The 15,484-nt window shown below is 39.9% G+C and overlaps 1 protein-coding gene across 1 annotated transcript in view; it reads left to right on the top strand.

The window, feature by feature from the left end:
- Positions 1–15,484, top strand: part of MGAM (maltase-glucoamylase) — a gene marked incomplete at both ends in the record, with an annotated part of 194,548 nt that overhangs the window by 22,801 nt on the left and 156,263 nt on the right. The window contains 14 exons of the mRNA XM_080932402.1: positions 128–244; positions 1,539–1,693; positions 2,912–2,996; positions 3,711–3,767; positions 4,241–4,365; positions 7,143–7,231; positions 8,230–8,279; positions 8,667–8,834; positions 9,998–10,150; positions 10,481–10,681; positions 12,399–12,553; positions 13,562–13,730; positions 13,979–14,075; positions 14,837–14,949. Of these exons, the coding sequence (XP_080788528.1) occupies positions 128–244; positions 1,539–1,693; positions 2,912–2,996; positions 3,711–3,767; positions 4,241–4,365; positions 7,143–7,231; positions 8,230–8,279; positions 8,667–8,834; positions 9,998–10,150; positions 10,481–10,681; positions 12,399–12,553; positions 13,562–13,730; positions 13,979–14,075; positions 14,837–14,949 (1,734 nt within the window). The remainder of the gene's footprint in view (positions 1–127; positions 245–1,538; positions 1,694–2,911; positions 2,997–3,710; positions 3,768–4,240; positions 4,366–7,142; positions 7,232–8,229; positions 8,280–8,666; positions 8,835–9,997; positions 10,151–10,480; positions 10,682–12,398; positions 12,554–13,561; positions 13,731–13,978; positions 14,076–14,836; positions 14,950–15,484) is intronic.

The following is a 15,484-nucleotide window of genomic DNA, read 5'->3' as shown; positions in this document are numbered from 1 at the left end:
CATTCCTGACACACCACATTAACCTTCTGGGTAAAAGCTTTGAACACAGTTCAGTTAAAAAGTCCCTGGTAGAAAACAGCAGAAGGGGTGGGAGTGTCATAAACATGTTGTCCATGTGTTTTTATAGGTAGGGGCCGATATATGTGGCTTTGCCCAGGACACATATGAGGAGCTCTGCAGGCGCTGGATGCAGCTGGGGGCGTTTTATCCATTTTCCCGGAATCACAACGGCCAAGGTTTCAAGGTACGCAGCTATACAATCAAAGTACACTGGATGTGCAGTACAGCTGAATCTGTTTGTATTCCCACCATTAAATCTGCTGAGCCAGCTTTATAATATACTGCATGTATGCTGACTTGGGACCCACTGGCCATGAATGAGGACTTGCTGATCAGAGAATGTCCCAATATTCCAGTTTCTCATCAGAACAAGTTTAATTTAAAAAATAGTTACTGGTTGCTCATTTTTGTGTGAATGGCTGGCTCCCTTGGGTCTAGAATCTGGAGGCACATATTTAAATAATGATGTTAAGAGTCAGCCTGATGCTGGGTGAGGGTAGCCCAGCACTTGAGAGGCAGAGGCAGATGGATCTCTGGATTCGAGGCTAGCCTGAGCTACAGTGAGAGTTCCAGAAGAGCCAGGGCTACCCAGACAAACCCTGTTTTGAAAACCAAAAACCAAAAGACTCCCCACTCTCTTACTAAACCAGTTGACCTTTAAGCAAAGGGTTAAGAGTTTGAGATTGAGCCTCGCTCAATAGATCTGTAATTCCAGCTCCTTAGGGAGGTAGAGGCAGGAGGATCAGGAGTTCAAGACTAGCCTGTGTTACCTAGCAAAGTTATTTTAAAAATCAACAGATGAGAAATACAGATAAATACCTTGCTTTAGAGAATAATTTAATTAATATTTAACGTTTTAATAATCAAATATTTAGAGTAATTGAATCCAATAAATATTTAATTAATATTTAATAAATAATTAAAATAACTAGCTGACTCAGCAGCTGGCACAAAGCAAACCCCTTACAAGGCAGCCGGAGGGACGTGTCACAGAGTAGGAGGTTAGTCAGATGCTAGGAAGCTGACAGGGGCTTATCACATCATTAAAACAAAAGTGGAAATTCCAGAAAGCTAAAAAGAAAAAACGGTAATGATGAGACATCAAGAGTTTATAAAACCTCTTCCTATATCGCTCATTTTTGTAATGAGAATGAAGGTGGAGAAACATTTCAAAATTATTTAACAACGCCTTAATTAGTTAGTTAACTATGCCTCTTAACTGGGCAGTTCTAACATGTCAGCGGGATAGGTTGAGTTGTAAGTTGCAATGGCAGCTTATTCAGTGTCACCGTTCGGTTCTCCAGCTGTGTCACTCAGAGACAAAGGGAAACTGAAGCCCCAGACCATACAGCATGAAACTCTGGGTCATGCTGCATGCTCTCTGATGCTGCATGCTCTCTGACGTCATTCTCGGTGTGAGCAGCTTTCTCATAATCAGCTCACAATGGCAAACTCTTCCTTTTTTTTTTTTTTTTTAGGACCAAGATCCTGCCTCTTTTGGACCTGACTCCTTGCTGTTGAACTCATCTAGGCACTACCTGAACATCCGCTACACGCTGCTGCCTTACCTCTACACTCTTTTCTACAGAGCACACAGCCGGGGAGACACCGTAGCTAGACCTCTTCTGCATGAGTAAGTTCTCCGAACATTCTCTTAATACAAGCTGAGGGTTGTTGACTGTGTCAGAATACCAGAGTAAAATATAAAACCACCCAAGCAAGGTAAGGTATTCAGTTGAGTGAGTGAGTGAGTGAGTGAGTGTGTGTGTGTGTGTGTGTGTGTGTGTGTGTGTGTGTGTGTGTGTGTGTACACTGTAGATAAGTCCCAAGGCTTTGCATATTCTGGGCAGGAAATCTACCTCTTACCTACCCCTCTCTATTCTTTTTGGTTTAACCTGAAAGATATGAAAACAAGGCTGTGTACTATGTGTGTGTGTTATGATGCTAGGATTCTGTTGAGTGTCTAGGAATAAGGGAAGTTGTAAGCAGGTAAAAATCTCAGAAACAATCCTGAGAATTCCATTATTCTTGTTAGCAAGCCAGTTGGAACCTCTGATTTAACTCAGCAGGCAGTTTCTTGGGAAACTTTCCTTTTTAAAATAATGCCAACTCACGTATGTGTTGTAGATTTGAACCTTAGACATGCACACACACTCATGATCACTTCTGGGGTAAAATTATAAACGGTAATCACTTGTTTAAAAACAGATATCTTAAAATGAAAAATTTAAAATGTTGTGTATTCTGGTATTTTTTGATCTGCTGCAGTTCTTTACTTTTGCTGTGCTTGGGGGGTGGGGGTGGAGGGTAAGACCGAGGGGTGAACTTTGAGCCCTGCACATAGTCCGCAAGTACTCTGCCACTGAGCTATAAGTCAATCCTTTTTAAACACTTTTTGTTTTGAGACAGGATTTGTTAAATCTCTTAGGTAGGCCTATACCTTTTCTGGAGCTCAGGAGGGACTTGAAGCTATGATCATTCTGACATCCACTATCTGGGAATTCTGGCACTGAGCTGCTAGGTCTAGCCCCAGAGCTTTTTTGACAATGAGCTGGTCGTAAAATGTTAGGTTGTCTTACTTAGATTTCAGTGGGAGATACAGTAAACAATAGCACAGCCTGAGATCTGCCTAGAATAAATACCAGAACAGGAATTTCTGTGTCACCTAGGGGAAGAGAAAAAAGGTATATGGGCTGGGGACAGAGATCTGCATGGGGTGGAGGGAGGTGTAGGTACCACACAGTGATGATCGTAGGTGTTTTTCGGGCAGCTTATATGCTTTGGTTAGATTGTAAGGGAGATTTCGGGGGCACCGACTCACCTCTCTGTGACTTATCTCTTTGATATCGAGGTTCTATGAAGACAGCAATACTTGGGGCATAGACCGTCAATTTCTGTGGGGACCAGGTCTCCTCATCACTCCTGTCCTGGATCAGGCAAGTGTTCTCATGGAGGCAAGCAGGCAGCCTCTGCCTCTGTTCCTGCTCATTACCCCTCCCCCTCCAATCTCCTACCCCTCTTACAAACTCACTGCTGGTATCTGCAGTTGGGTCAATGGAGAAGAGTATCCAGGAGAATTTTGAAGTATCATATCTGATACACATTTTCTTCTTTAGAGGACTCCTTTTCTAGGCAGGTTCTCAATCAGTGTAAAGGCGCCTACTGGTGATTTCTATTTGGGAACGAGCCTCATTATAGCTGACTACTGTGGCTCTGAGATGTTGGAGCCACGATGAAGCAGAGGCCGACACTCACTCTGAAGTCAAAGTTTTCAGAGTAGATGATCGTTGCCACCTGGGTGGGAATGAAGGCCTCTCAACTCCAAAGGCAGGGATTATAACTGCATCTAATATAATGAGGCACAGAGACTATTAAATGAGACAATTCCCAGAAAGCTGGAATTATGCCCTCTGTATATCTCATCATCATTTTTGTTATTTCTAATTACAATCCAGCCCATTTGTGGCCACCCTGATCCAGATTGCCACTTACTTGTACTAGAAAAATGCCATAGTTCAATAATGGGGGATGTGGGTTGGGGAGACTGTATGTTCTCCGAATATGGATGGGAAGTCCCTGCTCTATACTAAGACATCCTTATGTCATCAGAGGCTGGGTTGTGAGGATAATATTTTAAAATTTAATTTTAGGGTGCAGAGAAAGTGAAAGCATATGTGCCTGATGCCACTTGGTATGACTACGAGACGGTAAGTAGCTGGAACTGTTCTTAAACTCAAGACAGCAGCTGCAGCTGCATAGAGAGGCTGGCTCTCTAGAGCTAGGGACCCACCGTTCATGCACGGAGGAGTACTTTTGCAGTGTTTTCTGTAAGTTCCGAGCACAGCTTTGGAAGAGCTAATCTGTCACCTTTACACTTTTATTCAGCAACAATATAAACACACAAAGCTCTTCTCATGAGCAAGCACTAGAGAGCTTCATGGGCAATTGGAGTTTGGTGAGAAATCAGATGATTAGCTCAGAAGCATCAGTTTTCATAGCATACGTCAATCATTCTCAGCATGGCAAAATGGAGCTGAGCTGCATTTTGCCTTTCTTTTGTTGATGGTCTGGATAGAGAGTAATTCTGCTAAGTGGAGAGAGATAGTACTATAGGGAACTCAGCATGATGGAGGTCCACATACTATGAAGCTAATGTGTTTGATTTATCTGCCTGCCTCAGGGAGAGCAATTGGCCTGGAGAAAGCAAAGCATTGAGATGGAACTTCCTGAAGATAAGATTGGACTTCACCTTCGAGGGGGTTACATCTTCCCCACACAGCAGCCAGCCACAACCACAGAAGCCAGGTATAGCATGGGATTCTTTAAGTGGGCACAGGGCTGACAAAGGACGTCATTTCTGGGATGGTCTGCCCTAGACTATGGGTTTGAAAAGTGCTGGAGTGGAGTGTGTCTTTTTTGACTTTGCTTGACCTTTTACTAGAAGCTTATGACCTAGAGCTGTACCCTCATTGGTTTTTAAAGGGTTTTATTCTATCCCTCCCCGACTTCTCTGCATGTGTCAGAATACACCGACAGCTAGAATGCTCTGTATTCTTGGTTTCCAAAGACTTGGCCAGCAGTGGTACTGAAAGTCTTATTTCTTTGGAAGACTCCATTCTGGGAAAACCCAGTTAGGTGATCACATACCTGCCTTCATCCACTTGTCTGTTGGTGGTTCTCTGCTCTTGGCCCACGAATTCTCATGTCTAGATTTGGATCCACGTTTGATAACCTTCACTTTCCTTTTCTTTCCTTCCTGTGACAAATTAAAATCCAGCTTTAGGGGAAAGGTTAACAACTGAAGTGTCACATACACACATATACATATACGGAGAGGGACAATCAGTTTCTCCAATAGAGTGACAGTGGGTATGTCAATTACTCCAGAACAGGCCTCATTTTCAGGACATATGATAGACTTTTAGTTCTGTTGTTGTTGTTTGGGTTTTGTTTGTTTGTTTGTTGGGTTTTTTTATATGTGCTTTTGCAGTGTGGTATTTATTTTTTTTCTTTTTGGGTGTGGCTTTATTTGTTTCATTTATTGTTTTCTGCTTTTTTTGTATGGTTTTTTGTTTGCTTTTTTGAGGAAAAACTTAAAGTTGGATCTTGAGGGGTGAAATCTGGAAGGGCTTGGGGGAGGGAAAGAATATGATCAAAATATATTAAAAATTTAATAATATAAAAATTATATAATAATAATAGTAATGATAGTAATAATAATAATAGTAATAATAATAATAATGATAATAATAATGAGTCTCCTAACCAATGTCACAGATATTTACTCATCACTGAGTCCAGCTTTAGAGTCCATTTGCATTTCACTGACCAGCTGCATGTTTCTGTTATGTGTTTCTGAAACTATTCTTTTATTTGATTTACTTAATTAATTAATTAATTAATTAATTAAAAATCCCAATCTGCCTTTCTTTCTTGTCTGCCTGTAACAGAATTCCTCCCCCATGCCTCCTCTCCTTCTCCTCCCACCCTGGGACATCAAGTCTCTGCTAGGCTCATCTTCTCCTACTGAGGCCAGGCAAGGCAGACCAATTTGGGGTACAGATTACATAGACAGGCAACAGCTCTAGAGACAGTCTCTGTTCCAGTTGTCGGGGGACCCACATGAAAACCGAGCTGCCCAACTGCTATAAGAAATACAGGGACAAAGATGGAGTAGGGACTGAGGGAATGGCCAACTAATAGCCAGTCCAACTTGAGACCCTTCCCATGGGCAAGCAACAATCCCTAACACTATTAACGATCGGCTGTTATGCTTCCAGATAGAAACCTAGCATAAGTGTTCTCTTGAGGGAATGCACCCAGCAGCAGACTGAAACAAACGCAGAGACACACAGCCTAACACTGAATTGAGGTTGGGGACTTTTATGGAAGAGTTAGAAGGATTGAGGGCCTTGAAGAGGATAAGAACTCCACAGGAAAACCATCAGTGTCAATTAATCTGGACTTTTGGGGGCTTGTAGAGATTGAGCAACCAACTAAAGAACATACACTGGTTGGCTGAGGTTCCCAACTCATATGTAGAAGATGTGCACATTATTTGATTTTAATATGCTGAGAATCTGGAAACCGATGTTTCCCTATTGAACTACATTTGTTATCCTAAAACTTCAAATGATTAGCTTTTTGTGAAAATAAAAACAAAGACTTCTGGTTTTTTTCCCCCTCTAATTGTTATATACCAGGCTGCTTTGCACGTAGCTACTAAATTCTCCCTTCCTAAAATAAAAACAATGACCTGGCTTGAGATCTCCACGGCCAGAGTAGAGTGTTTAGAAATAACAGAGCATAGTTTCACTTTGCCTCGTACAGCAGTTTCCCTGGAGTCCTTTCAGTACACAGACCCGCTCTGGCAGAGCATGCTACTCCACTCCAGCCACAGTCATCCATCTTGGTGCATTTCGGCTTCTCACCCATCATGCTTTGCAAAAGACTATATATATTTGAAAAATGCATTTTCACTGAGCTACATCTATTCCCACTTCCAATTTCTTTCTCAAAGGCTAGGGTCAGTGGCTATCCCCATCTCTGGCAGAGTGAGTGCTATCAAACTCCTGGTGATCTAAGTTTGTCTCACAAGACAAAATAACAAGTAATCAAATAAGGAAAGTGGCCATTCTATATATGATCCAATTGAATGGTTTTGCTTGATTGGAAAAGCTGTTTTAGGAGGGAAAAGTATGTCTTTTTCATAGCAATTGATACTCCTCCTTAATCATGTATGCTAAATACCCACCCATAGCACTACGGAGGAAGATTTCTTCCTCTCTGATAATCTACCTTTTAAATAATACTTTCAGCTACATTTTTATTGTACCCATTGATTCTGGCCTCATATTCCTGCCTCCTTCATATGTTTTTATGGAAATGCTTTAGGGCATTTCCATGCCATGTGAACTATTGGTACTAGAGAAAGAAGCACCTGCCAATCTTGTCTTTGTATTGGAAGGAAAACAGCATCAGCTGCTAATAATAACTTTACCCAATTTAAACAGGGTTCAAATGTTTGTCAAAATCTTTTGAGCCCTAAGGATTTGTATCTTGTATGAATCTGTTCCCCACAGCCGCAAGAATCCTCTTGGTCTGATCGTTGCCCTGGATGAGGACAAAAAAGCAAGAGGAGAGCTGTTTTGGGATGATGGAGAGTCAAAGGGTGAGTGCCTTGAGAGGGTGTGGCCATTGCAGATCCACATCAGGCTCTGTCCATTTAGTCCTGCTGATCATTCAGCTGTGGGTAATATCTCACCAGGCATCCTAGTGGTAGCATCCCAGAGAAAGCATTTGCTTCTGGTTGTACTGGTCAGAGGCCACGATGGATAAACCACAGATAGAGAGAGCATCTTTCTTCATCTCTATCTCTGTGTCTCTCTTTCTGAATTCACTGTCAGAACTGTTTAACAGTCTCCCACTTCATTTTTACAAAACAGGTTTACGTGATTGTTCATGTAATCCACTTTCACTGTAAATATCTTCCCTCCAAGTCCTTGGGGCAGGGAACATGGATGATATGAAAAGCATACTCAGCAAGCATAGCACACACATTCCTGATTATGAGCACTTACCATTAGCATATCAAAGTAACACTAATTTATCTCAGTGGCTTCCTGCTGTCCCCAAGTGTATTCTGACCCAGGTGGTCCCTGAGCTGCCTGGCATCTCACTGTGCTGCTCCCTGGCATTAATTCCAGCACCAGTGAGCCATATGGAGCTAACATTAATTTATCTTTCGTTAATATCTCCCTCCCAGCTTCCTCTCTGCTAGCCGGGAGCTCTGCTCACATTTTCTGTTGCCATTTCATGGTTTCAGTGGTGGTTACCCTCTCACAGTTCCCTTGGTGTTGAGTAGCTGCATAAAGAAAAGAACCACACAATAAACTCTGATCCAATTGGTATGATAAAATCTGCACACCTAGACGGGTCAGGTCATTCTGTACAATTCCATTTCTTATAAAATATTCATAACACTGTATCTATGCAGAAACTCAAAGAAAGGAATGTCTACATCTGCCTCCATGTTACTTCCTTGGCTTCTCATTGTTTCTCCTCTCTTACTCTTTCTAAAACTCTGTTCCTGCCTACACTTCCTTCTCATCCAATGACAGTCCTGTCCTCTTATAATTCTAACCACATGACATCTCTTTCTTCTTTCAGACACTGTGGCCAAAAAAATTTACCTTTTCAGTGAATTTTCTGCCACTCAAGTGAGTAGCATATTTTTGTGACTATTGTGTCGGATTTTCTTGAAAATAACTATATGCTCTGTATTTCTAATTTAATTATCAATATTTACTGGAATAAATAATTGTTGTTTGTTCCTTAATTCATAATCATTATACTAACTTTGTTATCAATAAGAGGCAATAGTAATAAGCCAATCAGCTATTATTCTAAAGAACAATTCTCTAAAAGGTCTGAGAGTCCCCCCATTGGAATATGAAAATAAGTTTGCATCCCCATCAACATACGGCAGCAGGGAAATTGAGAGGCCTTCAGAGCAGCTCAAGGGTGTGGTCTAGGATGGAATGATGGAAGGCCTAGTGGTTTTACATGTTTGTAATTTGTTTATAATTATGCTTGGTGTGTTTCAGTACGGTTTGGATGTGACCATTTCAAGTACAAACTACAATGATCCCAATAACCTGGAATTCCAGGAAATTAAAATCCTTGGGATACAGGAATTTCGCAATGTTAGAGTGAAACAGAATGGGGTTCTCCTTCAAATGTCTCCTCAAGTCACTTACAATTCAAACCTGAAGGTAAGAATTCCTTTTGTGAGGAAGGTTTCCACAAACCTCCATGGTGTCATGATGTTACTTCTTGCTAAGGTCACATGGGTTTCTGAAGGGCCGGAGCACATCTGAGGCCAGATGAGGAGGATAGAGTATTGAAGAAGGAAGGTTAAAACCAGAGATGTCAGAGTCACCATGTTTTCAGATTTCCCTATCCTTATTTTCTTCTTGCTTTTTGTTTGGTTTTCTTTAACTGGATATGGGACAGGATACAAGGAAAAGACTCAGTTGATGGCTTGTTCTCTAAGGTGAAGGAAAAGAGTGATCATATGAATAAAATTTTACAGGGCTTTCATTTATTTAACTTTTAATGTTCCTTTCCTTTTCTTTAGCTTTATTAAGACATATCATATGTTCCCTATCATAGGCATTTACAGAAAATATTTTATGGAAAAAGAGTTGATGGTGCTAACTAACTTAGACAGTGATTAGAAAGTGGTATTCTCCAGATGTAATGGGATCCACTGTTTCTGTGGGACTTGTCTTCCATTTCTCTACTTCCTCAGTCTTGTGAGGAACCTTTCCCAAGGCAATTCTGATGACTTCTCCTCATGAATCTGGGGTTCTGAATCAATAGTGTTTTAAGGATCTTTTAAATTTGGGTAAATCAGTCAACCAAGACATTCAATTACATGGCATATTGATCACATTGGATTTTTTTATTATGACAATACAAAGAGGATATATATTTTACTAAGTTATATTACATTACATATATACCCTATAAACTAGGCACTCCACACCAAAGAGGGGCATGATATAGGGAGGTAATGAGTAAGAAACAAGAGCTTAATTTTAAAAGAGGAATAAAAATATTTCTGACAAAATAAATGGTGGTTAAGTGGACCATAGAGTAGAATGAAAAATGTGTGATCATAACAGGTTTTCCTTGGTCTATCTCTTTAGACAATGAAATATAGAATGTTTTTATAGAAGAGTTATATTTTTCTATGCCACTGACTGTATTCTAAGCACATTTACACTTGTGCCCTTATATGCTGTAGTGTGTTGTTCAAAATATTAAAAGTGGGACTTAAGGATAGACTAAAAATAGATTTATACTTAATTTTCATAAAATGTTTTAGGTATTGTAAGACTTTTGTACTGATGATGAATTTCTATTTTTTCAGGTTGCTACCATCACAGATATCCATCTCATGCTAGGAAAAGCATATACGGTTGAGTGGGACACCATCATAAGGGAGGAGGAAAGGATTAATTGCTATCCAGATGAGCATGGTGCTTCTGAGGCCAACTGCATTGCCCGTGGCTGTATCTGGGAGGTAACCATGTTGAAGATGTTCATGTAAACTGAACATCCTTGAAATATAATCTACAATGTCTTTATCACAGCGCTTATACATGAGTTTATTAAAATCCACAGAAAAGCTTCATATACACACTATTTAGGTTGAGAAGTGAGGTGGGTAAGAGTGGGGTGGATTTACTACTATAATTTCTGCATCGGAGCAGGAATTTAAATACCTACTTACTTAAATGCTAGAGACATAAACAAATATACTTATGGTTTTCTCTCTAGATAATTTGTCTCTTCTAACTCTGGTTGATAACTCCATATCCTTGTTCATACAGTATACTTACTTTCTTTCTAGGTATCCAACTCTTCTGAGGTCCCTCCCTGCTACTTTGTTAATGAGCTGTACTCAGTCAGCAATATTACGTATGACTCACTTGGGGCCACAGCGGACATCTCCTTGAAGCCTTCTTCTTATAGCAATGCCTTCCCCTCTACACCCGTGAATCAACTGCAACTGAAAGTGACCTACCACAAGAATGAAATGCTGCAGTTTAAGGTATGCACTATCAGGTGTGGACAGGGCCTCTCACATTCCTGTACTCTTTGCTACTTTGTGTTACAAAATTCTGAACAAAAACACTTTATTTTCATGGTAATATACTGTAGACTATTATCTAAATAATGAGATCAATTAGATGTCTGATGCAATAGAGAGACAACTTTTAATTTCAAATTGAGAAAATCACTGTGTCTAAGGGAAATGGTTGTGAGAGAACACACATCTACCAAGTAGATGAGGCTACTAGGAAGATAGGACAATTATGGCTGTGTTGGTTCTGGAATAAGACAGAGAGTGGGGAACAGTGGGTTGTTTGAAACCTTGAGAGCATTTCAGTCATTTCTATGGACTAGAAGAGGGAGCTGCCCAAGGAGTCACTACCTTGTTGTTTTTGAAAGGAAAGTGATTGCTTTTCCTTTCATGGTTTAATCAAACCAAGGGAGTAGAGATTGACTAGCTGTCCTGTTGTTTGTTTGCTTATTAAATTGTGAGCTACTCCCAGACAGGGATTTTATTTCCACATGGTGGTACTGGAACTGCACACAGGCTGGTACATAGTGAGGCATCACATGCTGCTGGCAGAGTATATAAGTCAGTGATTGAGGCCTAAGGAGCCCTCAGAGTCTGAGAATCATCTGGACTTGAGCTCTGTGTCCTCTATTGTGATTTGCTGTGTGTGTGCGGCCTCATCAGAATGAACTTGATTGGGTGTGCAGCCTCAACTCCTCCCCACTCACCACAAAGTTCTCCAGTAGTTCTCCCCACCATGTGTAATGTCTTCCTGAGCCCATGTTAACACTCTGAGTCTTTGCTTTTGTTGTGTCTTTACCAGAACTGTTTGCTCTCGGTTTTGTACTTGTTTTACTGCTACAAAGCTTTTAAGATTCATCCTGTAATTCTTTCATGAACCCCCCTTAATGACCCAAGTCATTTTCTTCTCTGTATTTATAAACCTTCCTTTATAGAGGTTATATTAGTTCATGTCCTTCAACTGCGCTGAATTCTTCTCCACTATTTTCCATGATTCACAAGTGTTCCATGATAATAACCTTGGCCAATTTAGGACCCCTCCTCATGAGTTATTATTGAACCAATAGTAGAACTGGATCCTTAATTACTTAATTTTTATTTCATTTTCAGTGGAATTTTTTAAATCAAAATTTATTTTTAGTTCCATACTTTTGGGTCCCCTACCTTCACATACAAAACAATACGTCATGTTTATAAATCTGACACCAATTTCAGAATGACATTTTGATGCTAACCACAATGCTGAAATAGATGAACAAATGTTCTAGATATAGGCCCATAATAATGAGACCTGAACCCAGACTAAGCTATTACATTGGACATTGTTATCTGGTAGGTTGATTAACCCCTGGATAGTAAAGTTATAGAAGACAGTACTTACAACCTCCAGTCTCTGTCAAACACACTAAGAGTATGAAGAGTTATTTACCTCTAGATTACTATACTTGTGCAAAGTGTTGTTTTGAAATAACAAATAACTGTGAATATTTACACCATTAATGTCATGCTTTGACCAATTTATATGGTATTCAGTGATCTGTTAAGTATGCTTAGGATATCTGGTATTTCTAAAATTTTGTGAGGTAGGAATTCAAAATCTTTACATGTAATTTTGAATTATATGGTACAATATCATGCAATAGTATACATTTGTCTTTACACAAAATGATTTCCTCTGGCCTAGATCTATGACCCCAAGCACAGTCGCTATGAAGTCCCAGTCCCTCTAAACATCCCCAGTACCCCATCGAGCACTCCTGAAGGCCGTCTATATGATGTCTTCATCAAGAAGAATCCATTTGGTATTCAAATTCGCCGGAAGAGTACAGGCACTGTAATGTAAGTTCCTGGTGTGAGTCTGTGTTACTTCTCTTCTCAATAGTCCTCACCAGCTCCATTGTCCTTGAAGACATCTGGCACCAAGCATCATCCTGCCTATGTTAAATCTATGATGTGTCAGTTACTTTCCATGGCCGTGATAAAACCTAAACAAAACAAAACAAAACAAAACAAACAAAAACATATAAACAAACAAAATGGCCAAGAAAACTTACAAAAGAGTTTATTTGCATTTATGGATTCAGAGGGTCAGAGTGTATGGTGGTGAAGAGGTAGCAGGTAGATGTAGCAGCAGAAAAGTTGAGAGTTCGCATCTTGAACTGCAAAGAGGAAAGGAGTGCCCCACTGGGGATTAAGTATCCAAAATACATGAAACTACAGGGAATCTCTCATTCTAACCTCCACATCTGAGAAAGTGTGTTTTGTTCATAGAGGGAATCTTTAATACTCTAAGAGCAATTACTAAGGCAGTTCTATGTATGTGTGTATTCGTTATGTAAGCCAAAAACTGGAGAATATTTATCAGTTAAAACAGAGGGATTTCATTGAGATAACTAAGAGGATGAAGATAGGAGACAAAGCTTGGGTACAAGATCAGCTTTAGAACAGGATAAGCCTGGGAGTCTTCACCAGAGGCTCTGATGAGAAGTAAGCAGGCAGGAGAGCAAGAATGTGAGGTTGTGTCACGTGCTCATATCTTAGGCCTGGCTACATGTAGAAAGTGGGCCATCAGGGTTCAAGAGCAGAAGGCATTGAGAGTATGAAGTGGAAATATGACAAACTGATTTTACTTTACACTGTGCATAACAGTAATGGGAAGTACAGATACAGTGGATGAGAACAATTAATGGTGACACAAGAATGATTGTGTCCACTGTACATTTTGTTGGGCAGAGACTTTAAAATTGGAGGGTTAAGCTAGAAGGCTCTGTGGTCCTTGCAAATGCAGTGGCTGTAAACCTCTAAGAAGCAGACTTTCTTTTACAAATGTTCCTTTCTCTTTTGCAGCTGGGACTCTCAGGTCCTCGGCTTCACCTTCAATGACATGTTCATCCGTATCTCCACCCGCCTGCCCTCCACATACATCTATGGCTTTGGGGAAACTGAGCACACAACCTTCAAGATAGATATGAACTGGAACACATGGGGCATGTTTTCCAGGGATGAGCCTCCAGGGGTAAGGGCAGAGTGTTTGTGGTCCATGTTCTCTCCCTCCCTTTATACTGTGTGGCTTGTGCTTCTTCTTTATAGATGTCTATTGATTATTCCCTTCTACTTTTAGGTAAATAGACATATTTTTTAAGTGCCTTCTTTTCTCCACTGTTCTGAACAGAGGGAGCTGACTCAACCTAGCAACCAAATTTCTGTGGAGATTGTTTCTCATGCACAGTCTTCTAACATCTTTATTTCTCCTATGATTCATAGTACAAGAAGAATTCCTATGGTGTCCACCCTTACTACATGGGGCTGGAGGAGGATGGCAGTGCCCATGGAGTCCTCCTGATGAACAGCAATGCCATGGGTAGGACATTACCTTTATCTGTTTTTATGTGTGCTGGTTTTTCTTGCATAATGCCATAATGTAGTTGACCTAGCTGTCTTTGATACAGCCTCTCATAGAATACTTATTATTTTTTTTTTTTTTGGTAATAACCACAAACAGCAATACAATAGAATTGAGTGAGTTCATAATAATTTTCATCAGCTGGTGAAGCCAGCTACATAAGTTGAATTAATTTGAAGCTGAGATTCAGAACATTCACTTTAGGAGAATGAGGTTGTATAGATCAATCTTTGCGATATATTCAAAGATGGTAAATAGCCAAGAATCTGGAAAAGAATGTATACAAAACTGGTGCAATATGAGCACCATCTTTAGTGGAATTAACTGCCTTTTTTATCCACAGTAGTTTTGCCAATATACACTATTTGTATAAAATGTCACTACTAGGAACCTTATAGGAAATAAATACTGCCGATCACTACACTGTTTTTAATACTGTTTATGAATCATAAACTATTGCAAAACAAAGCTTATAATAACAAATTTGAGTGCATTCAAAGCAGCATAATAGCATTACAGGATACGCCAGAATGAAACCATGCTTGCATGGTTGGGGGACTTTTCTTCAGCTTCTTGTTCTGTGTGGGTCAACTGCAAAGTATCTGCTGTCAGTACACTGCAGTAGAAAAAATGTTAGTAAGTGTTTTAGACCTGATTCTTTCTCAGTGTGAAGATGATGCATTTAGATTATATATTTTGTATGTTTTTTGTCTTTTCAGATGTGACTTTCCAGCCTATGCCTGCCCTGACATATAGAACCATAGGAGGCATTCTGGACTTCTATGTGTTTTTGGGTCCAACTCCAGAGATTGTTACTCAACAATACACAGAGGTAGGAATAAATTAATTTGATTCTGCAGCACATTCCTTGCCCTAGTGATGATAGCTGTGATGGTGATCAGTATATCATAGTTTCCACGACTGGGTTATTTTTGTGATGTTGAAGGTATTTTTAATGGTCATAATAGTGGTGATGACAAAAATACTGACCTATGATGGCACGGAGGGTGTTATATTGACTGTACAATAATTAACCAACACATGTGCAAAACTATTGCCACATACATGTCTGTCAGATCACTTCATATGTAATTCATTCTTCATAAACCCACTATGGGATAGATGCTACCAATATCCCCCATTTGACCATTAAGAAATAAACACAAAATAACTTCATTTTGTCCAATGTCATAATCTAGGAGGGTCTAGAAATTATACTCTGAACCTGGCAGCATGTGTCTGGTTGTTTTATTTCTAAATTATCCATGTAAGAATCAGAAAGAAATCTAAAGTAAAACTCCAGGCTATAAGGAGTTTTTCCTTAAAGGAAAGGAACCTTTGTCTTCTGGATTATAATTGGTAGATTA

This window comes from Micromys minutus, assembly GCF_963924665.1.
Source record: "Micromys minutus genome assembly, chromosome: 18".
Taxonomy (NCBI): Eukaryota; Metazoa; Chordata; class Mammalia; order Rodentia; family Muridae; genus Micromys; species Micromys minutus.
The sequence above is the reverse complement of the archived record's forward strand: the minus strand, read 5'-3'. Positions and strand labels throughout refer to the sequence as shown.